A 23,079-nucleotide genomic window follows, 5' to 3' on the forward strand; every position below is an offset into this window, starting at 1 on the left:
ATTAAGGCTAGGTGTGGTGGCTCATGCCTGTAATCCCAGCACTTTGGGAGGCCGAGGTGGGCAGATCACCTGAGATCAGGAGTTTGAGACCAGCCTTGCCAACATGTTGAAACCTATCTCTACTAAAAATACAAAAATTAGTCAAGTGTGGTGGCATGCACCTGTAGTCCCAGCCACTTGGGAGGTTTAGGCAGGAGAATCACTAGAGCCTGGGAGGCGGAGGTTGCAGTGAGCCGATATTGTACCATTGCACTCTAGCCTGGGTGATGGAAGTGAAACCCTGTCTGAAAAATAAAAATAAATTAATAAGATTCTAGATTCTGATTAGCAATGATCAAAATTATAAATAATATTCTATTGGAAAATATTCTTGCTTCAAACCATACATCTGACCTTTTTTCTGCCTTGAATTATGCATCAAATTTTTTTTTTTTAAACTTTATTCTTTCTGATAGTTAAGATAGTTACACTGAATCTGCTTCTATTTATATACTGTCTGATTTCAGGTTTCATTTGTGACAACAGGGTTCTAAAAACATCTCAGCATACAAAAACTTAAGCATATACTGTAGTTGGAACACAGCAGATAGAAAAATATCTAAATGAACAAAGTTTCTCTTTAGTGAAAATACTTCCAACTATGGAAAAGGGAGTTTAAAAAATAAGGTCACTATCAAACTTTAAAGTTTTTGTTTGTTTGTTTGTTTGTTTTTGAGACAGAGTTCACTTTGTCACCCAGGCTGGAGTGCAGTGGTGTGATCTTGGTTCACGGCAACCTCCGCCTCCCGGGCTCAAGTGGTTCTCCTTCCTCAGCCTCCCAAGTAGTTGGGATTATAGGCATGTGCCACCACCCCTGGCTAATTTTTGTATTTTTAGTAGAAACAGGATTTTGCCATGTTGGCCAGGCTGGCCTTGAACTCCTGACCTCAGGTGATCTACCTGCCTCAGCCTCCCAAAGTGCTGTGATTACAGGCATGAGCCACCGTGCCCGGACAAATTTTAAGGTATTTCTAAATGGAATACTTTTTCACAATTTTCAGATGAGTTCTGAGAAGTATCCGAAATTCATCCTTTATACAATTGTTATGTTACTACAGAATACTTATTATGTAGATCAACTATTTTTTTCCAAGCATTTAATTTACTTTACAAAAAGGCAATATAAGTTGACTCTTGAGGGTTCTTAAGTAACCAGTGAGGGTAGAGCTGACTGTTGCACCTGCTGTTTCCTTAAATTGTTGGATAAAAATCAGCTGACATTCCCCTTTCAAAAAGTCTCTATTTTTAATGTGTCTTAATTAATTCTTGATCTTAACTGATTTGGAAAACACAGCTTTAGCACAGGCTTCCATATACAAGCTATCAGAACAGTACTTGAGAACAAGGGACATCTTTGTAGCCTATTGCTTTGAGCAGCTTCAGTGAGCAAAAATGTAGGCTAATGTGGTCCATTGGTAGCCTCACAATACAGCAAGTATAGACTGACCAGCTTAGAGTCATGTGTATGTCATCATTATTTGAGGTGGAACTGAAGTTTGAAGGTCAGGGAGGAAAGAGAGAGAAATGTTAGGGTTAAATAAAAGATTCACATATACCATACTTAATATCTTTTTGCACAAAATCAAATTAAACTTACTATTTTGAGTGATTAAATTAAATTAATCTTGTCACAGATAGGTCACCTCTAGATGAAAGGGGATAATTTTAGATTCTGATTTGGTGCTCCAAAAATGTGGTTCAGTTGCTAGTTATTCAGATACAGCCTTGGTTTGTTCTTGTAAATGAATACAGAATATATGTAGACTTTTATACAAATATGGGCCTGTGTGCCTAATGCTGATAAAATCCAAGTACAATAAACAGTGTGACAAGGATGAATTCTGTATTTACAAAGCTAAGGGAAAATTCATCAGCCAACATTTATTGAACACCTCTGAGTTATGCACTACGAGTCCTAAGACACCAAATGCATTTAAATCTCTTGTCAGAGTATAGACAAGTAAACCAATGTATAGAGTGTTGGAAAGCTGGGATAGAGATTTGGCCCATCTCCGTTCCCCCACGGCCCAGGTGCCTAAGATGGAGGAGGAGTCAGAAATGTCTCCTGAAGGAGCCAACAGTTGAAATGATTCTCCTTTTACACATACATTTTTAAAAAACAAATCTTTTTAGTGAATTAGAAATATACACATAAACATTAGGAATCTCAGCAGATAGCTAATAAATTGACACAAAGTCAACCCACCCATGTAACCATCACTCATATCCAGAACATTACCAGAGCCGCCATCAGTAACCCTGCCTTCTTCTCCAAGGACACCACCATTGTGACTTCCAACACTATAGGTTGGTTTTGCCTGTTTTTGAACTTTAAATTAATTAAATGGCACAGCATATATCTTTTGTGCCTGACTTCTTTCACTTGACAGCATGTTTTTGTGAGATGCATCCATGTTGTTGCCTATTGTCGCAATTCATTCATTTTCTCTGCTGTATAGCATTTCGTTACATGAATATGCTGCAGTTTATTCCATTTTACTATTGATAGTTGTTTGGGTTATTACCAATGTTAGATTATTACAAATAATGCTGCTCACAAGTACATGTCTTTTAATCCATACCTGCATGAATTTTGTTGGGTAAATAGCTACAAGGTAAATTAAATTGCTGGATCACAGATTATACTTATAGTCAACAAATTACAAATAGTTTTCCAAAATGGTTATACCAATTTCATTCATGCCCGCAGTTCATAAGAATTTCTGTTGCTCCATACCCTTAGCAAAACTTGAAATTTTCAGTCTTTTTTATTTTAGCTATTCCACTGGATACATAGTGGCACCGTGTTGAGATTTTAAGTTGCATCTTCCTGATGACTAATATGGTAGACTGTGTTTCTGTATGTTTATTGGCCATTTGGATATCCTCTTTTATGAAGTGCCTATTCAAGCTTCTTGCCCTTGAACTGATTCTGAGAAGGTGAGTGAGCATTAGGTAGAGAAAGCAGGAAGAAGGGCGTGTCAACCAGAGGGAGCATGTGCAAATTTACAATCTTCCCAGAGCAGGAGAGCAAATGGATAGTGCAAAATCAGCTACTAAAAGGCTAAACTTAATCAGAGCCCATGAGGTAATGACAGCAACATCACCCGGATCAACATGAAATAAGACCCAGAAAGTACAGGCAGTCCCAAACTGTAATATTTATTGGATCCTGAGAAATGTTTGACAGTCAAATATCTGAAAATTGAACATGGCTTATACACTGGGAAAACAATTTAGTTTCCAATGAGCTAAAAGGCAGTATTGCAAATCTCTAGTAAGGCTTGTAGTACAGTTTCCCTCTGGCCTCACAGGAATCTCAGGGGAGGCTACCATTAGCAAATGGCACAACACAGCGAGTCCCCCTCCATATTTAGTGTGGGCCCACTTCCATTCCCCTGTCCCTTCTGTACAAACAGCCTCCAATCTTTAAAACTACTCCCCAAGGCAGCCCTTAAGTATGGAGCAAAGGAGAGGTGGGACGAAGTCTATGTTTCCCCCACAACAGCAATGTGATCTGAATAGAACCTTGGCCACTGCCATCATGTGGCCACCTACACAGACTCCTGGGCAGCTGTACCCCCTTCGAAAAGGTCATGAGAAACACCTTCTTGTAAAACACCCAGATATTTCACGGAAGCTTGGCCTTTTCCACTAGTAGCAATAGCTGTCAGGCAGGCCCATCTCACAATAGCTTCAAATTGCCATTCCTCAGAAGATGAGTGAGAGACAGAATTCAGGATGTGAACCTTGGGGGTGGGGTGGAGTCAATGCGCAATGGGCAAAAATGTGGACTCTGTAAAGTGTTGAATTATCTGCCGGAAGAGAGGGAAATGTCAACAGAAGTGCTTTGACTCCTTGCCTATTGATTAGAGAGCAGTTCTGTTTTGTGTCAGGCCCTTATCTATGTCGTCACCCTTCTGTCACTGTGGACAAAAAAAGGGCACAGCCAGCTTCTGCTACAACCAGGCTTTTCACATGAGAAGGAGCACTCTGGACCCTAGAATCCTCACAAAATATCTTCCTTGACAGAAAAATGCCTCTCCCAAGCCAGTCCTAGATTGTCTACCATGAAACCAGAGTAGTCTCAGCCTCTAGGAGCCAGAGTTTCCACCCAGATGCCCAGAAACTGAAGCAATCAGATCTGGCTGACATAAAGGAACTTGATTTGGGTTACTCAGAGAATTACAAGTAGTTCCCAGGCTTTGGATTTAATGGAGTAGTAAGTTTTAAGAAAAGGTTTCAGTGACCCATATAAACTTGCCAACCTCTTACTTTCTCAAGTTAAGACATGTGACTGTGGTTTCTGTGAGGTTGTATTTCATAGTCATAGCTATCATTTATTATCTGCCATGTGTAAAGCTCTGTGCTCTGTGATATTCTTCAGAAATATCTCATTTGATCTTCACAACATCACTGCAAGGTCCTATTAATCTTTATATTAAAGGTAAAGAGAGAGTCTCAGAGAGGGTAAGAAAACACCTGATGCCACACAGCTAGTTAGTGGCAGAGTTAGGTTTTGAACCCAGGCCTTTCTGATTCGAAAGCCTGTGTATTTTCCACTATATAGTTTATCCCATCTGAAATATGTCTAAATTATTCAGATAGGATTTTTAAACCTCTGATGTTCTGATAATGGCTAGAAATTCGAGATTTATCTTTGTGGAGAGGTTTGGGTTTCCAAGAAAAGTCTTAAGAACCTTTTTTCCTTCTGATGTACTTCAATTCCTTTAGTAGTTCTCCAACTGGGCTGGACAATCCTACAAAAGCAAAAGAGACCCTAATTCTATCTGACATTGTGACACAATTTTATGTTAAACATATAGATATGCACATTTGGTTTCAGATGGGAGGAATGAAACTTCTTTAAGCCCATTTTGCTGAAATGTGACTTGAAATAGATTGTTACAAACCAAGGCTTATGAGAGGTTCAGTGCTCACTGCAATATTAATTACTTGGCTGTTAAAGCGAATAACTCTTAGTGGGAACGACTGCCTCACAGATGTTTCTTATTGACCACGTAAATGGGGAAGAACACACTCCCGTTTTCGCTTTTGGCCAGAACATAAAAGACAAAGGAATAGATTGTGTCAGCTAATAGATTGGGTCGCTAAGGTAACCAAGGCCTCTCTTTCAGGAGAGGTGTTAGGGGCTAAATTATGTTCCTTCAAAATTCACATGTTGAAGCCCCAACCCCCAGTACCTCAGAATGGGACTGTACTTGCAGATAGGACCTTTAAAGTTTATGTGAGGTCATACAGGCGGATCCTAATCCAGTCTGACTGGCGTCCTTGTAAGAAAAGGGAGACATGCCAGAGATTAACGCCCACAGTGGAAAGGCCAGGTGAGGCCACAGTGAGAGGGGTTGTCTGCAAGCCAGGGAGCAAAGCCTCAGGAGAAACCAGTCCTGCTGACACCTTGCTCTTGGACTTCCAGTCCCCAGAACTGTGAGAAAGTATGATTTTATTGTTAAGCTACCCAGTCTTAACAAACTAACACCAGAAGAATTAGATATTGGGCATGCCCCCTGCCATCAATGCCATGACAGTTAAGGGAGACATCAGTGGGACGTAATAGATGAGCTTTTACTACCCAGAAGGGTCCTTAACAGAGGCTGAAGATCAGCTGGAGAAAAGGTTTTTCTGAGAGTAAAAGAAAAGTCAAATAGTGACATATAACGATCAAACCTAGTGACAGATATCAACTAGGGGTGTGTGTGTATGCATTTTTTTTTGCTATATAATGTACTTTATAATACTAATGTACTTATGATTATTATCCAACAATTACTGATTTTCCCTTATTTTAATAGTTAACTATTGATGAAAAGATTTCACCGGCTAGAGTACTGGTCAACAGTATGGGCTTCTTCCAGGTTGCCTAGGTTTGAATCTTGTCCCACAACTTCCTAGCTCTGTGATTTTCAGTAAACAATCTCCTTGTGCCTCAGTTTCTTCATCTGTAAAATGGAGATAATAGTACCTACTTCCTAAGGTTATATAAGAATTAAATGAGTTAATACATGTAAGGTGCCTAGAAGGATGCCTGGCATGTAGTAAGCACCTAGTAAATGTTAGCTATTTCAATTTTAACCTATCTCTGCACAAGAATAACAGATAGCAAAACCATTGTACCTCCATTGTTTCACCAAGATACCTGCCAGCAGGTGCCAGCTGCCACTAAAATTGCCAGCATAGAGGTAAAGAAAAATAAGCAACCTGGAGAACAGGAGCTATTAAATCTCAGTGTTTAGAGTTATACAGGATGCTGACAAAAATACAGATTCCTAGGCCTTGTCTCCGGAGATTCTGATTCACTAAGCTGGGGTAGAGTCCAGTAATCTGTTTTTTCAGAAGGCCATCTTGGGTAATTCTTATACAGATAACTCTCAGAACATCCATTGAGAAATACTAATCAAAAGGAATTTCTTCTATAGTCAAGGCTATTAAATTATGGTAAATGCCATAACTTACTAATCATAAGTCTATAATAATTTTTATTTAAAGTACAATGTTGAAATAAACAGTCTTAGGTGAATAATGAGTATGTAAACTTACTTTTAAGAAAATCATCTACTTCATCACTCAGGTATCAAGCCTAGTACCCATTAGTGATGAAATAATCTGTACAGCAAACCCCACGACATGGGTTTAGCTATATAACAAACCCACACATGTACCCCTGAACTTAAAATAATAGTTGAAAAAATAAATAAATAAATTTTAAAAATCATCTGAAAGATAATTTCCATGAGTTTTAATAAAATGTATTGATAAAATGGAAGAATAAATTCTGCATTAGATGTAGCCTTCAGTTTCTCCATAGACAAATTATTTCAAGTTGAGCCATTCAAGGTTAGGATGAATTGTGCAATGCTCCCCTCAGGTTTGTGGCCTGCCTGTGTGAACTGAGTTGAGGATACATGGAGAGCCAGGGCCTTGGGGAAAGAGAAGTAGCTCAACAAATGCTGGGCTCATTAGCATGGCTGGAGAAAGTGGTTTCAACCTGAAACTGGGCATTTCAACCTGGAACTTGACAAAATATGACAGTGTTGCCTAGGGCCAAAACGAAGAGTAAACTCTGGGATAACCTTGGAACTGAAAAACCTGATTATTGTGTTATGAGGAATTCCTAAAATCTGTAGACCTGTTCATTACAGGGCTGCAGTGAATAGCCAGTAGTTCTTTCCCATTGGTCAAGTTGCTGTGCTCGATAAGCAGCAACTGCTCAGGTCAGGTGAGAGGTCATTATTGAGGAAATAAAGGTTGGGCCCAAAGAGGGCAAACTCCAGATTACTGCAGCACTTGTGCTGACACTCACCAGGGTTAAATTGATGAGCTTTCTGCGTGAGAGAAGGGAGTGGTGGTGATTTCTGGAGCTTGTAGCCACAGTGAGTAGCTCGCCTGAGTGTTCTTAGGGTGTTATAAGGAGTGTTTCTTGGTTATTCAACAGTGTAGTTAGTACAGTTTCTTTTAAGAAAAAAAATTGATTTTAAAACTTGAATAAAAGAAACACTGCTGATATTGTTTATCTTGAAAGCTTTCAAATTGGACTCCTTGAGATCTTCTTGCTGCTGTTAAGATAAAAAGCTATTTTGATACTGTTGGTTCATTGATTCTTCTGCCTTATAACCATAGAACATTTACTAAGAAATAAAAATTAAGGTTACTGAATGTATACTTTTGTGGCCATGTATTATACTAAGATATGTATGCACATCTGTGATTGTATATTATACATAAGTTATAATTTGTGGCATATATATGTCATATATGCCATCAATTATTTCTAAGGCAACGTGCCTCAGCTTTATTAATGCAGCTGTTTTTCCTAATGTTTAGATTCGAGTCAACTAAAGTAAATCTTCCTACATAGCATTCATTCCTGAAATAAAAGGCACTTAAGTAGGCAGGTGCTTTTGTTTGAGTTTTCACTAGATCCTTTCTATCACCTGAAAGCTTTTTGCATTATTACCGCAGTCTCATTTTATTTAGACATTTGCCTCGAGGAGCTGAGACATTCTTATACCTCCATACTTAATTCCCCAAGACATTAAAAAATGTAATTTATTATTATAAAAGCACTGTGTATTTACTGTAGAGTATTTGAAAATTATAGAAAAGCATAATAAAAAAATCCATAATTCCATTACTCAGTCATAACTACCATTAAAACATCACCTACTAATCTTCCTTTCAAGCTCTTTCTCTCTGTGTATGTGTATAAACACAAATGAATAACATACTCTCAAATTATATATGGTCATAGGTAGTTTTTCCACTTAACATTAGTGCATTGACATATTTCCATATTATTAAATATTCTTCAAAAACATGATTTTACTGGTTGTATAGTATTTTGTTTTACCAATATTTAAGATTATTTTCAACTTGTTGTAATATTAATCCTCCTTGTGCAGAAATATTTTAACTCTGATTGCCTTAACACAAACTGAGGAAAAACTGGAGTTACTGACTAAAGGCAGTGACATCTATAGGGATCTTGACACATTTTTGTCAAATTGCCGTCTAGAAACCTAACTTGTTTGCATGCCCATTAGCAGAGCATCAGCACCTGTTTCACCACATCTCCAAGAGGGAATGTAAACTTTAAAACATATACAATAGCGAAGGAGGATGTCTCATTGCTTTTACGCCCTTTTCTTTTATTACTAGTGAGACTAGACATATTTTCTCATAGTGGTTGACCTATAATCTTAAGGAGAGAACATATTTTTTAGCAAAATTGTTTAAGACCAACTATTACAAATTACATCTTACTCCCATTGCATCCATGTCTTCAGAGTTGTACTAATTCTCAGCCTCCCAGAGTCCATTAAGGGAATTTTTTTTTTTTTTTGAGACAGAGTCTTGCTCTGTCACCCGGGCTGGAGTGCAGTGGCGTAATCTCGGCTCACTGCAACCTCCGCCTCCCAGGTTCAAGCGATTCTCTTCCTCAGCCTCCCAAGTAGCTGAGACTACAGGCGTGGGCCACCACGTCCGGCTAATTTTTGTATTTTTTTAGTAGAGATTCACCATGTTGGCGAGGCTGGTTTTGAACTCCTGACCTCAGGTGATCCACCCACCTTGGCCTTCCAAAGTGCTGGGATTACAGGCATAAGCCACTGCGCCCAGTCCCCACTAATTTTTATATTTTTAGTAGAGACGGGGTTTCACCATGTTAGCCAGGCTGGTCTTGAACTCCTGACCTCAAGTGATCCATCTGCCTTGGCCTTCCAAAATGCTGGGATTACAGGCGTGAGCCACCATACCTGGCCTATTAAGGGAATTTTTTTTAATGAAGGAAACTGTATTATGATAATAAAGAGCCTGGGCTTGTGTGTAGGAGCAATGCCAAGCCTTGCAGTTTAGCCTTCTGTAACCCTGAAGAAGTTACTTAACCTTGCTATGCTTCAGCTTAACTGTAAAACAGGGTTGATAATACTCACAATAATTCTCATGCGATAGGAATTTTTCAAGCTTTTCCAGTAAGAGGTAGCTATTATTAAAAATGAGAACTGTTTCTCTCCTAATTGCAAGAAAGCCCCAACAGATATAATCAAGGTATGATAGCATAACACTCTTAGAAGCCAGAATTTTTCAAGTCTCAACAAGTTGCATGTTTCACCTCATTATTCAACCGTTTACTGGGTAAAGGAGCAGCATAGATAGTGGGACTTTTTTTTAACGGGGTGTGAGGAAGTTGGCAATGAGATGGCTTGTGCTACTAGCCTAAGAATGACCTCAGAGTCTTGCAGGACACGCAGTGCTTGCTGGTCTGAGGCCGGGCGCAGTGGCTCACACCTGTAGTCCCAGCACTTTGGGAGGCCGAGGTAGGAGGATCACTTGAGCCCAAGAGTTTGAGATTAGCCTGGCCAACATGGTAAAACTCCATCTCCACAAAAAAATACAAAAATAAGCCTGGCGTGGTGGCATGCACCTGTAGTCCCAGCTACTCAGGAGGCTGAGGTGGGAAAATGACTTGAGCCTGGGAGGTCAAGGCTGCAATGAGCTGTGTTCACACCACTGCACTCCAGCCTGGGTGACAGAGTGAGACCCTGTCTCAAAAACAAAAACAACAAAAAAGGTGCTAGCTGGTCTGGTACTTAGTACTTTAGAAAAGTTGCCCTGGATAACACGGTGAAACCCCATCTCTACTAAAAATACAAAAAATTAGCCGGGCATGGTGGCGGGCGCCTGTAGTCCCACCTACTCAGGAGGCTGAGGCAGGAGAATAGCGTGAACCCGGGAGGTGGAGCTTGCAGTGAGCAGAGATCGCGCAGCTGCACTCTAGCCTGGGTGACACAGTGAGACTCCGTCTCAAAAAAAAAAAAAAAGAAAGTTGCCCTGGAACTGACAGTATAAGTCCTCATCCATTTTTTCTCCCTTCTTCCCACAGGGCGAAAGAAAGCACTACTTCAATACTGCTGCTAAGCCTATGTGATCATTCTAAGGTCATTACAAGAATTTGACTTGCCTTTAGCGTTGTGCTTGTGTGTTCATCTGTCTGTCTCTCTAGGGATTTAGATTTTCATTCAAAGATTTTTCTGTCACTGAGAATTTAATTCTTGGTATATTTTTGAGAGTGTAAGTTTTTTTTCAAGATTTAAAACAATAAGCTTCAAATGTAAGATTGTATCTAGAGTCTTCCACACTGAGGATGTGAATATGATACAGACTAGCTGTTCACCAGGCTGACCAGGTTGACTGCCAGATGGGTTGTTAGTAGTGCCAGAGGCACCCTGACATCACTCTCTGAACTGCTTTCTCTTTCACATTCTTGTATTTTTCCAGCTGACAGCCCAGAGGGTGGGTGCCAATTCCACCAGCAGCTGCAACTGAAAAGCAAGGTTCAGAAATGTCAGATATCCTCCGGGAGCTGCTCTGTGTCTCTGAGAAGGCTGCTAACATTGCCCGGGCGTGCAGACAGCAGGAAGCCCTCTTCCAGCTGCTGATCGAAGAAAAGAAAGAGGGAGAAAAGAACAAGAAGTTTGCAGTTGACTTCAAGACGCTGGCTGATGTACTGGTACAGGAAGTTATAAAACAGAATATGGAGAACAAGGTAAGAAAGGTCACAGCCAAGGTAACTGCAAAATAGTTGCATCTGTGGCTTTCCCTGTCATAGAATAGCATGCCTTTTGCTCCTCACCCCTATCAGTATACTAGCACCTTGATTTCAAGTAAACATCTTGGATTTTTTTCCTCCTTGTCATGATTACAGTATTGATAAAATGTTCATTGCAGGAAATCTTTAAAATACAGAAAATCAAATAAGAAAATAAAAATCACTCACAATTCTAATACCTAGAAATAAACACTTCAGTATAGAACCTTCCACTTACTAATGAATTTCTTCTTAATAAATAATACATGTTTTCTGGAAAATAAGCAAAAATAAGAACCCTCTTAGTCCCACCACTGGAGAAAACCACAGCTATGCTTTGCTAAATATTATAACATTTTCCTTCTATGTGTATGTGTGTACATGACACATACAATGTATTGCAACAGAAATGAGAGCACACTGCTTTGTAACCTGTTTATTTTTTTTTTAACTTGATATATTAAGTCCTACCTACCTTGATGAGATAATGGATCTCATCATTTATCTAATGGTTTCTTCAGTTATGAGATTGTAGTTGGAGACTTAAAGTCTCCTTTATTCTAGTAGAAAAATATTGTTCTTTGTCATAAACACACAGATGTTTATATGTTAACATAACAATGATTGCGACTCTTTCTGGAGCTGACTAGAGAAACCGTATTAATAAGTAGAAATAATAATACTAGCAGCACTTATAAATGCTATGTGCCAGCCACTATTCTAAAGTCGTTAAATATATTAACTTACTTAGCTCTTATAACAATTTGATGAAGTAAGAACTACTATTACAATGTAACGGGTGAAAAAAGGGAGGCACAGAGAGGTTAAGTAACTTGCCTAAGGTTGCACATCAAGTAAATGGTAGGGCCAGTTTTCGAACACAGGCAGACTGGCTCCAGAGTCTGTGTTCTTTGCAATATTATATTGCCTTTTATATGATAATCTAACCATTACATTTGGGAGAATAGAACTTTATGGCAGAAAGCATTATAAAATATTGAAATAATTTCTATGAAATTTTCAAAATATTGAGAATGATTTAGAATTGTTTAAGTGAAATCTTGACCATAGGCGAAGAGACGAAATGCCATCATGAAATCTCTACAAACTATACTTTTTCATGTCATATAAAATCTTGCTCCAATAAACTAAATGAAGCAAATTTATTTCTGTTTTTTACTTATCAGTATAGTTGGGTGCAAGGGATGGTTGAGCAACTGGATTAAAAATGTATCAACATTAATTTTTATGGGCTAATATTTGCCTCAAAGCATTATAAAAAGTTTAGGCAGTTGTTTATTCATGAGCTAAAATAAATGATATTCCATTTTAGCTGTATAAAATATCTTTATTTCATGAGCCTTTTGTCTTGTAATCTCAGAACCGGTCTTTAAGCAGGCTTGGGAGACTGAGTTTCAGCCCTTGATGAATGGGCTGGTTGCCAGCCCTTGTTGATTTGTACTGTCCCACAAAATAATATGAATAATAAGTGGTTGTGGGCATTATTAAAGCTATTGGTCATCCGCAAATGACCGAGTTCAAATATTTGAAGCATGTCCTTGCTTTTGTTCCCTGAGAATATGTGTATCAAAATTTAGCACATATTTTGAGAAAAATTGTCTTTACTACAGAGAGGATCAGAAGCAAAATGCATCAGAAAGCTTCATGATCATACAGAGATGACGGAAGATTCTTACTTGACTCCATTTATTCACTCTATATATTGATACTTAAATTATTGGTCAATAAAATCTTTCTCTTTTTTCATATCCCCTTCCTAGCCTGAATGATGATACATCTGAGAGTGGGGAAACAAACGCCTGAAAATGAAAACAAAATCAAATGTTATCCTCTAATTCCTTCTATCCAGTCTCAAGTCGTGCTTTTAGATACTTGATCAACAAAATTGCCTTGTATAAGCTACTGGGATGCTGTTTAAGAGCAATAGTTAAAACATGTCCTTTGCAAATATTCGAATTCTATGGCCCTTAGGTAGAAGGATGAAGTTTCTAGAAGTACTTTTGCAAACTAAACAGGACATAAGGGAACCAGGCATCTACCATGATTTTGACTTTCTACAGGGGCAAAAGAGCAGAAAAATATTAGAAAATTAAGCACTGAGCCAAGTTGACTTCGTCTTTTTATACTTGGATTGGTTTCTAGAATTGGAAATTTTGGAATTTCAGTTCTGATTGTGCTATTTAATTTGAAATATAAAATTGAAATCTGTTCAGAATTGAGCATATGTGTGGGTTTTTGTTTTGTTTTTCATCATACTCTGAATCATTCAGTTTCCAGGCTTGGAAAAAAATATTTTTGGAGAAGAATCCAATGAGTTTACTAATGACTTGGGTAAGTATAAGAATCTTAATGTGTCTTTGTAATTTAATTATCATATGGTATTCTAGTCTCCAGTTTATACCATGAACTAAATGTTTGGAAGCCACTTACTGTAAACAACATAATATATTTGATGTTAAGGTTCATTCCATTTCTACCTCAGAATATCATGCCATTTAACTTAAGTAGAGAGATGTGGTATCTTAGAATAATTTAGCAAGTCCATGTATCATTTTAGATATAAATCTGTGGCATTTAAGTAACTTATATAACTCAAGCTTTGGGAAAATTGCATGGCCCTTGGGAATCTAATGTAAATTATCAATGCCCCAAAGATGCCCATCTACAAAATTGTGCAGACAATTTCAGATCCTAGGTTTAAACCCATCTGTGCGCTCTTGGGGGAAGTCCATGGACCTTGGCTAAAAGTACAGAGGCAGCCATGGTTCTGAAATACTGTGTGATCTTGAGCAAATCACCTCATCATTTCTCTAAGTCTCAGAACCTCTGTGAAGTACTTGGATTAACTAAAAGCTTCCTTTTAGTACTAAGTTTTTTGGTTTGTTTGTTTGTTTTTGAGACAGAGTTGCTCTGTTGCCCAGGCTGGAGTGCAGTGGCACAATCTCGGTTCACTGCAACCTCCACCTCCTGGATTCAAGCGATTCTCCTGCCTCATCCTCCTGAGTGGCTGGGATTACAAGCATGTGCCGCCACGCCCGGCTAATTTTTGTATTTTTAGTTAGAGGTGGGATTTCACCATGTTGGCCAGGCTGGTCTCAAACTCCTGACCTCAGGTAATCTGATTTCTTTCAGAGAAACAATTTTTTTTTTAAGTTTGTTTGGATTTGTTTAATAGTAGAAGAATAAAATAGTGAACATTAAACACTGATCATGTGACAAATACTTAAATATCTAGAAACACAATTACAAAGAAAAAATGAATTTCTAGATTAACTCTGAAAATTTTTTAGTCTCCTTCATGTACCACATATTAAGATGCAGTTAGTTCTATGTTAGTAATAAGGGAAAGAAATCTTTTAAACCTCTGAAGGTTAAAAATAACACTATGCCTGACTTACAAGCAATCTTACATTTAAAAATCTACGCTTGACTACTTCACAAACAGTTATTTTAATACATCATTTGTCTAGAATTGTAGAGGCAAAAGGCATAGCCACATCCATTTTCCTGTTTGTTAAAAGGGCAGAGAAATGTGAAGAGAGGAAGAGGAGAGATGGTGATGATGATATTGCAGGCAAGACCAGATCATAGGAGGGGATTTAGATTTCCCTCTCGGTGGGATGGGAGGTCTCTGGCAAATTTCAAGCAAAGGAGTGATATAATTTGTTCCTTTGAATGATCCCATAAGTTTTACTGAGCCCAGAGTAGGTGTGCAGTAAGTAGCCATTATTAGCTTTATTATTCCCCAACTTTAACAGTCTAATTTACTTTGAATTAAGTTAATTTAACTAAATTTGACTGTTTCTTGCTGATTCAGTCATCACTGTAATAGATGTATATTGTGCTTCCCACACTTTACTGGTCATGTAATCGCCTCAGGATCTTGTTAAAATTCAGTAGGTCGGCCGGGCGCGGTGGCTCACGCCTGTAATCCCAGCACTTTGGGAGGCCAGGGTGGGTGGATCACGAGGTCAGGAAATTGAGTCCATCCTGGCTAACACGGTGAAACCCCGTCTCTACTTAAAAAATACAAAAAAATTAGCCAGGCATGGTGGCGGACGCCTGTAGTCCCAGCTACTCAGGAGGCTGAGGCAGGAGAATGGCGTGAACCCGGGAGGCGGAGCTTGCAGTGAGCCGAGATCGCACCACTGCACTCCAGCCTGGGCGACAGAGCGAGACTCCATCTCAAAAAAAAAAAAAAAAAAAATTTCAGTAGGTCTGGGGGTGGCATCTGAGGTTCTGATTTTTTTTTTTTTTTTTTTTTTTTTTTTTTTGGTTAGATGGAGTCTCCCTCTGTTGCCCAGGCTGGAGTGCCGTGGCACAATCTTGGGTCACTGCAGCCTCCACCTCCCAAGTTCAAGTGATTCTCCTGCCTCAGCCTCCCAAGTAGCTGGGATTATAGACATGTGCCACCATGCCTAGCTAATTTTTTTATACTTTTATTAGAGACAGGGGTTTCACTATGTTGACCAGGGTGGTCTCGAATTCCTGACCTCAAGTGATCTGCTTACCTCAGCCTCCTAAAGTGCTGGGATTACAGGCATGAGCCACCATGCTCAGCCTAAGGTTCTGACTTTCTAATAAGCTCCCAGCTGATATAGACACTGCTGGTCCTTGGAATAAGAAGGGTAGAAGTAGCTACCTAGATAGCTACTAGATAGCTAGGAGTATCTAAAACGTTCCAAAGTGCCATGTTTTCTTAGTTTTTAAGATTTATTTTCCTCCACTGCTGTCACTGCTTGTTGCTATTAACTTGCCTATTTTTTACCAGCCTCTTCCCTCACTTCTGTCAAGGGGTGAAACCAGATTAATCAAGGGTCTAAGAGGCATGTTTAAAGCGATGGTAAAGCACCTGGCCTCGGTAACTTATCATTTCATTTGAAGAAGCAGCTTTGCTTATGTTCTGGTTCTCAATGGGCTCCACAGAGGAGAGCTATTTATATGTATACCATTTAGAGGCATAAAGTTTTACTACATTTAAAGATTGGTATATACCATTTTATGTTACTTACCATAAACAATTTTAAGTTAAAAGCAATATCATATAAGGAGGTAGAAGCACTTCGGTGTGCTGAAAAACCTCCATTCTTTTCAATAACATATTCAGACACGGACAGGGTGACTTAAGTATATAAAAAGTCAAAAGACAAATTTTAAAAAGATTAATGATCAGGAAGTCAGGAATTATTAACTGGCCTATGTGTCCCTTAACTGGGATACAAAATTGTGCCCACATGGGCATTTTTCTAGGGAGGTCTTTTGATTCCTGAAACCCATCCCTTACTATTCAGGTTAAGTGCCTGGGTAGCCACTGAGCATCTGACTTGATGAAGCCCCACCAGGTGATTCTGGCAGTCAGCCAGGCGTAGGAACTGCTGGGATGGATATATTGCCCTCACTTAATCTAAGTGCACAGCTTTTGATTCACTCTCTCACTGGCTCACTCTGTCTCTCTTGCTTGCTCTCTCGCTGTCTCTGTCTCAATCTTTGTCTCACTCTCTCGCTGTCTCTCTCGCTGTCTCTCTCGCTCTGTCTCTCACTTTCTGTCTCTTGCGCTCTCTGTCTCACTCTCTTGCTCTGTCTCTCTCGCTGTCTCTCGCTCGCTGTCTATCTCACTCTTTCGCTCTCTGTCTCGCTCTCTCGCTCTGTCTCGTTTGTTCTCTGTCTCACTCTTTCGCTCTCTCTGTCTCTCTCTTTCACTCTATCTCTCTCACTCTCTCCCTGAATCTCTCGCTCTGTCTCGCTCTGTCTCTCTTGCTCTCTCTCGCTCTTTTGCTGTCTCTCTCGCTGTCTCTCGCTGTCTCTCGCTCTCTCTTTCACTCTCTGTCTCTCTCTGTCTCGCTCTCTCGCTCTGTCTCTCTCTTGCTTGCTGTCTGTCTCACTCTTTCCGTCTCTTTCACTCTCCCTGTCTCTCTGTCTCGCTGTCTCTCTCGCTCTCTCTTTCACTCTCTGTCTCTCTCTGTCTCGCTCTCTCGCTCTGTCTCTCTCTTGCTTGCTGTCTCACTCTTTCGCTCTGTCTCTTTCGCTCTCCCTGTCTCTCTGTCTCTCTCGCTCTCTCACTCTCTCTGTCTCATTCTGTCTCGCTCTCTCTGTCTCTCGCTCTTTCGCTCTGTGTCTCTTGCTCTGTGTGTCTCTCGCTCTCTCACTCTCTCGCTCTGTCTCTCTCACTCTTTTGCTCTGTCTCGCTCTCTGTGTCTCTCGCTCCCTCTCTGTCTCTCTCTCTCGCTCTCTCTGTCTCTCTCACTCTTTAGCTCTATCTCTCTCTGTTCTTTCTCCACTGAAACTCTTGAAGTGTAATGGCTTATCGTGTGGCTTTACCCTAGGGGAAAAGATTACCTTGAGGTTGTGTTCAACAGAGGAAGAAACAGCAGAGCTTCTTAGCAAAGTCCTCAATGGTAACAAGGTGGCATCTGAAGCATTAGCCAGGGTTGTTCATCAGGATGTTGCCTTTACTGACCCAACTCTGGATTCCACAGAGATCAATGTTCCACAGGACATTTTGGGAATTTGGGTGGACCCCATAGGTAAGTATAGGAGAGTATGTTTGTTCTTATTTGCAATCTTTTTTTTTGGTGGTGGGGTTGGGGGCGGGTGTTGGAAAAATAAAAATTATTGAGTGTAGTTTAACTCTGCTAGAAGTTTTTAAAATTTTAAAGTTTTAAAACAATGAGAGTTGAGGTGTATGTGTCATGTGTTCTGTATATATACATATATATTATAGCTGTGTGTATATATACACATATCTATAACAGGTGTGTATATACACACACACATACATACAGGCACACATGCAAAGATGAATTAACTTATCTTCAAAAGACTTCAGGGACCAGACTGGTAAGTAAATGAGAGAATGAAGTGAGAGCTGTTATGACCCATTGAGCACACATGCCGTTTAAAGAGCACTTAGCTTTAGCGGATTGTTGCCATATGGGCGTACAGGCCAGCTCTTCAGATTTTTAAAGAGAAACCAAAATCCAAGGTTTTCAGCGATATATCCCAATTTCTAACCGTTAGCTACTAATTCAGTTAAACAAGCAAACAATCAAAAAAACACAGTACAGGTCAAGCAAAAAGCTGAATGTGATGCATGAGCAGTTTGTGAGCCCTGCATAAGCTCTACATTTTTTTTGGTCATGATTGTGATAGAAACATAATGTATAATCCATTGTTTTGAAAATGTAACCCTTTTTTTTTTTTTTTTTTTTTTTTGAGACAGAGTCTCGTGTTGCACACAGGCTGGAGTGCAGTGGCACAGTGAGAACTCACTCACTGCAGCCTTGTCCTCCTGAGCTCAAGCGATCCTCCTGTCTCAGCCTCCCAAGTAGCTGGGACCCAAGTAGGTGGCACAGGTGCATGCCACCTCACCAGGCTAATTTTTTATATTGTTTTTAGAGAAGGGGTTTTTACCATGTTGCCCAGGCTGGTCTTGAACTCCTGGGTTCAAGCGATCTGCCTGCCTCAGCCTCCTAAAGTGCTAGGATTACAGGCATGACCTACCAGGCCCAGCCAGCCTTTATCTTCAATGATGCTATTAATACAAAGTTCTAGGTAATAATTTTAATAAGCTCCCCTTTCCTTTTTTTTCTTCCCCATCCAACACAATAGGACCATTCAAGGACAAGGCAAACTCCTCTCTGGGTCCTTCCCATCCTACAAGTGCATTCACAGGATGATACTGAAATGGGTTTAATCTTCAGATAATTATATCACATTCAACCAGTGGATGATATATGGAAACTAAAAACCTTTCCCCAAATCTTTGATCATTTAAGGGTAAACTGGCATCAGTTATAGTTTCTGAGGGACAGCGATCTCCTGTTTCTTGGTTCCACCCTGAATTGATTCTGTTTTCGAGCTCTTTGAATCTTTTGCCAGGCACATCCTTAGCCATGTGTTTACTCCCTAGACATCGGCAGTCAGCTGCTGGCACTTACATCTCTTAAGAGGAAACCTAGTTTCTCTGCCTCTGTTTCATAGGAGCACTGTTAATTTCTTTTTTTGGTGCCACCATCATTGTCTCTTTCTTCCTTCTAACTTGAGGGACCAAATAATAATAGTAAAAGATAATTTTACCTGTGACCTATTACAGGAGGGGGGCTTTTCTTTTTTTCTTTTCCTTTTTAAAATTTTTGGGGGTATATAATAGGTGTATATATTTATGGGGTACATGAGATGTTTTGACACAGGCACGCAATGTGAGATAAGCACATCATAGAGAATGGGGTATCCATCCCTTTGAGCATTTATCCTTTGAGTAATAAACAATCTAGTTACACTCTTTATTTTTAAATGTACAGTTAAGTTCTTATTGATTATAGTTACCCTATTGTGCTATCAAATAGTAGGTCTTTTTTTTCTCACCCATTGGAAGGAGACTTTTCCATCTCACATTGTACTAGTCCTCTGATTAGTAGTATTTCTAAAATAATCCCACCAATTATTCTGGTTATTACTTTTTAAATGCTTTTGATAAGTAATAAATATTTGAATTCCTGTTATATACAAGTTGCTTTGCCACAGGAACTATAGACACATCCTCTCCCTTCAAGAGTTCTCACATAGTCAGGAAAATGAAATACAAGCAATTTAAGAGTAAAGTACAAGAGGCCAAATAACAATTAAATACAGTGACATCCAAAGGTAAAAAATTATTGGTTACCAAATCAGTAGAAGAGAGAAGTCATATGAACAGAGTCTTCTAAATAATCTTTACCTGAATCCAAACACATTTGCTTCCTTTTTCAGATTCAACTTATCAGTATATAAAAGGTTCTGCTGACATTAAATCCAACCAGGGAATCTTCCCCTGTGGACTTCAGTGTGTCACCATTTTAATTGGTGTCTATGACATACAGACAGGGGTTCCCCTGATGGGAGTCATCAATCAACCTTTTGTGTCACGAGATCCAAACACCCTCAGGTAAAAGGCAAATATTTTTGGTATATTACGGTTGTTAGAACTTATGACCTCAGCTTTGCTTATTGTTAGGATTATCACTATATGACATTCCCATGACTTAACACATGGGAGTGTTGCCATTGAAAGTCTGTGTATTTGAATTAAAGTTCTATTTTCAATCTTGGATTTGCGTAATTTTATTTCAGGCCAAGTGCATGCTGGTAGAAATTTTAAAATTAATACTATCCTGGAGAAATCATAGTTTTACATTTGGAATATAGTAATCCTGTTCCCTGTTTCTAGAATCCACTCAAAACCAGATAAGTAGAGTGGTGGTAACACTGCCTTCCAATAGACAGCTGCCATCGCTGTATAGCCAGTTGAACTTTGGTATAATTTTAGAAGTTCAAAACAAAATGTGAAAATTATCCACTGAAAAGATTGGTAGGCATGGCCAGGATCAGAACCTAACTCACACTCCCTTTCTGCCTCCTCCCTTCCACTCTTCCATGCACTCTTAAACAGAGCGTAGAAAGCGGCCAGGACCCAGCTGCTTCTGATCCATGGCCTGTGCTTTGGGTTGACTCCAGGGCATGGCAAAGTCCAGATGGAACAAGCAGTTTCAGCTTTTTATTGAAATAGGTCATATTTTTTCACTTATATAGGATTACATATTTTTATTGAACCTTGAGCTGCTTCAAGTAACAATCGTTTGCTCTTTAATAGTCATAAGTTTATACCTCTTAAGTTTTAATATTTTCCCCCTACCCCCGCCATCTTCCAAACTAAAAATGGATTTCTGCTATCTTTAAAAGGTTAATAAGAAATTAAAAAGAATTGGAACAATATGCCGACATAATCATGGCCTAGAAATGGAGGTGGTCAACGAAATAGTTTATGGCACAGATTCAGAGTGAGACTTTGTGGGTTTGAATGCAGATTCTATCACTTTCTAGCTGAGTGGGCCTCAGCAAGCTACTTACTTTCTCTAAGCCTGTTTCCTTATCTGTAAATATGTAACAACATAGACAGTAAGTTAAGCGTTGATAAAGGGAAGGTGCTATAATTATTGTGGTTGCCAAAACTAATAACATTGAGTCCATCTTTCTTTGTGTTGGAAGCCAATGTGAAACTAGTGAATAAGAGAATGAAAAGGAGTTACCAAATAAAGAAAACCTTGTTATAAGGATTCTACAATATTTGCTGATCAAAAAGAGATATCACTTATCTATTCCTTTTTCCCTATTAAACTTTAAATACTAAAAGTTGTAATGAAATTTTGCGATGGTTCTGGAAGCTGGAAACCCCATAAATGTTTTAATGTTGTCCTAGATTGATGTGATAATGCCATAAAATTGAAAGCATTTCTAATTGCAACAACTCAGGCAGCTGCATGCATATAAGTAACTTTCTGAAATAAACTAGCTACCTGATATCTATTCCTAGGCCTAAAGTTGTTAAGATTCACCATGTTATGATGAATTGTGTATTTCTTCATATCATTAAGTTTGAAAGTGACATGAGTAACGAAAAACAAATGTGGTAATCATCACCAATTGAAATTTTTCTTCTACAGGTGGAAAGGACAGTGCTATTGGGGACTTTCTTACATGGGGACCAACATGCATTCACTTCAGCTCACCATCTCTAGAAGAAACGGCAGTGAAACACACACTGGAAACACCGGCTCTGAGGCAGCATTCTCCCCCAGTTTTTCAGCCATCATTAGTACAAGTGAAAAGGAGACTATCAAAGCTGCATTGTCACGTGTGTGTGGAGATCGCATATTTGGGGCAGCTGGGGCTGGTTATAAGAGCCTATGTGTTGTCCAAGGCCTCGTTGACATTTACATCTTTTCAGAAGATACCACATTCAAGTGGGACTCTTGTGCTGCTCATGCCATACTGCGGGCCATGGGTGGGGGAATAGTAGACTTGAAAGAATGCTTAGAAAGAAATCCAGAAACATGGCTTGATTTGCCACAGTTGGTGTACCACGTGGAAAATGAGGGTGCTGCTGGGGTGGATCGGTGGGCCAACAAGGGAGGACTCATTGCATACAGATCCAGGAAGCGGCTGGAGACATTCCTGAGCCTCCTGGTCCAAAATCTGGCACCTGCAGAGACGCAGACATAGAGGAACTCTAACCCCAGTATACCTGTATAAACTGAACGGTGAAACTGTTTCCGATTATCTCTATCTTTTGAGGAGGCTTTGTCCTGTTGCTGGTTAACATTCACCTTCCTCTTTTGAGGAGTATTTTTCCATTATGTATTCATAATAATGTTAATTTCAATAAATGACTTTCATGCAGCAATTATATTGGTGTATGAAATTCTTACAGTGAATATTGTGCTGTTAGTGCTGCTTGAAACATTTCAATAAAATATTGACCAGGAGCAGTGGCTCACGCCTGTAATCCCAGGACTTGGGGAGGCCAAGACGGGCGGATCACGAGGTCAAGAAATCAAGACCATCCTGGCCAACATGGTGAAACCCCATCTCTACTAAAAATACAAAAATTAGCTGGGCTTGGTGGTGTGCGCCTGTAGTCCCAGCTACTCAGGAGGCGGAGGCAGGAGAATCGCTTGAACCCGGGAGGCATAGGTTGCAGTGAGCCGAGATTGTGCCACTGCACTCCAGCCTGGTGACAAAGCGAGACTGTCTCAAAAAAAAAAAAAAAAAAATTGATGAACAAGGAAAAAAATCCTGTTAAATTAGTAAAACTATGCTAAACATCTAAGCGATAGAAATTTCTCTGAAATATAAGGGAGAATACAGGAGGGGTTTGCTTGAGTTTTATTTCCTCTTGAAGGAAAAAATCTGCAATTTTAGCCTGTTGGCAGAACATTTAGAACTGAATTTGCGTAAGTTAGCCAAGTTTATGTACTTTCAACAGTATTCTTGTGTTTCTTATAGGAAGTAAAGCCTGGAACACTGTGGGCTCCCCCTTTGCAGAGACAGGGAGGGAGAGACAGGGATACACACACACACACACACACACACACACACAC

At 39.5% G+C, this 23,079-nt stretch overlaps 1 protein-coding gene across 16 annotated transcripts in view; it reads left to right on the forward strand.

The window, feature by feature from the left end:
- INPP1 (inositol polyphosphate-1-phosphatase) overlaps positions 1 to 22,385 on the forward strand; it is a 30,974-nt gene extending 8,589 nt beyond the window's left edge. For 9 of the 16 annotated variants that reach the window (XM_054548991.1, XM_003776042.4, XM_002812675.5 and 6 more), the window contains 5 exons: positions 10,834 to 11,101; positions 13,435 to 13,495; positions 17,488 to 17,688; positions 19,913 to 20,087; positions 21,643 to 22,385. In XM_054548991.1, coding sequence (XP_054404966.1) covers positions 10,898 to 11,101; positions 13,435 to 13,495; positions 17,488 to 17,688; positions 19,913 to 20,087; positions 21,643 to 22,201 — 1,200 coding nt within the window. In that variant the 5' untranslated portion in view covers positions 10,834 to 10,897 and the 3' untranslated portion in view covers positions 22,202 to 22,385. Of the gene's footprint in view, positions 1 to 10,438; positions 10,494 to 10,833; positions 11,102 to 13,434; positions 13,496 to 17,487; positions 17,689 to 19,912; positions 20,088 to 21,642 lie in introns of all 16 variants that reach the window. The other 7 variants (XM_054548994.1, XM_009237914.4, XM_009237915.4 and 4 more) reach the window with 1 other exon arrangement.
- Positions 22,386 to 23,079: the final 694 nt, after the last annotated feature.

This window comes from Pongo abelii, chromosome 11 (assembly GCF_028885655.2).
Source record: "Pongo abelii isolate AG06213 chromosome 11, NHGRI_mPonAbe1-v2.0_pri, whole genome shotgun sequence".
Taxonomy (NCBI): Eukaryota; Metazoa; Chordata; class Mammalia; order Primates; family Hominidae; genus Pongo; species Pongo abelii.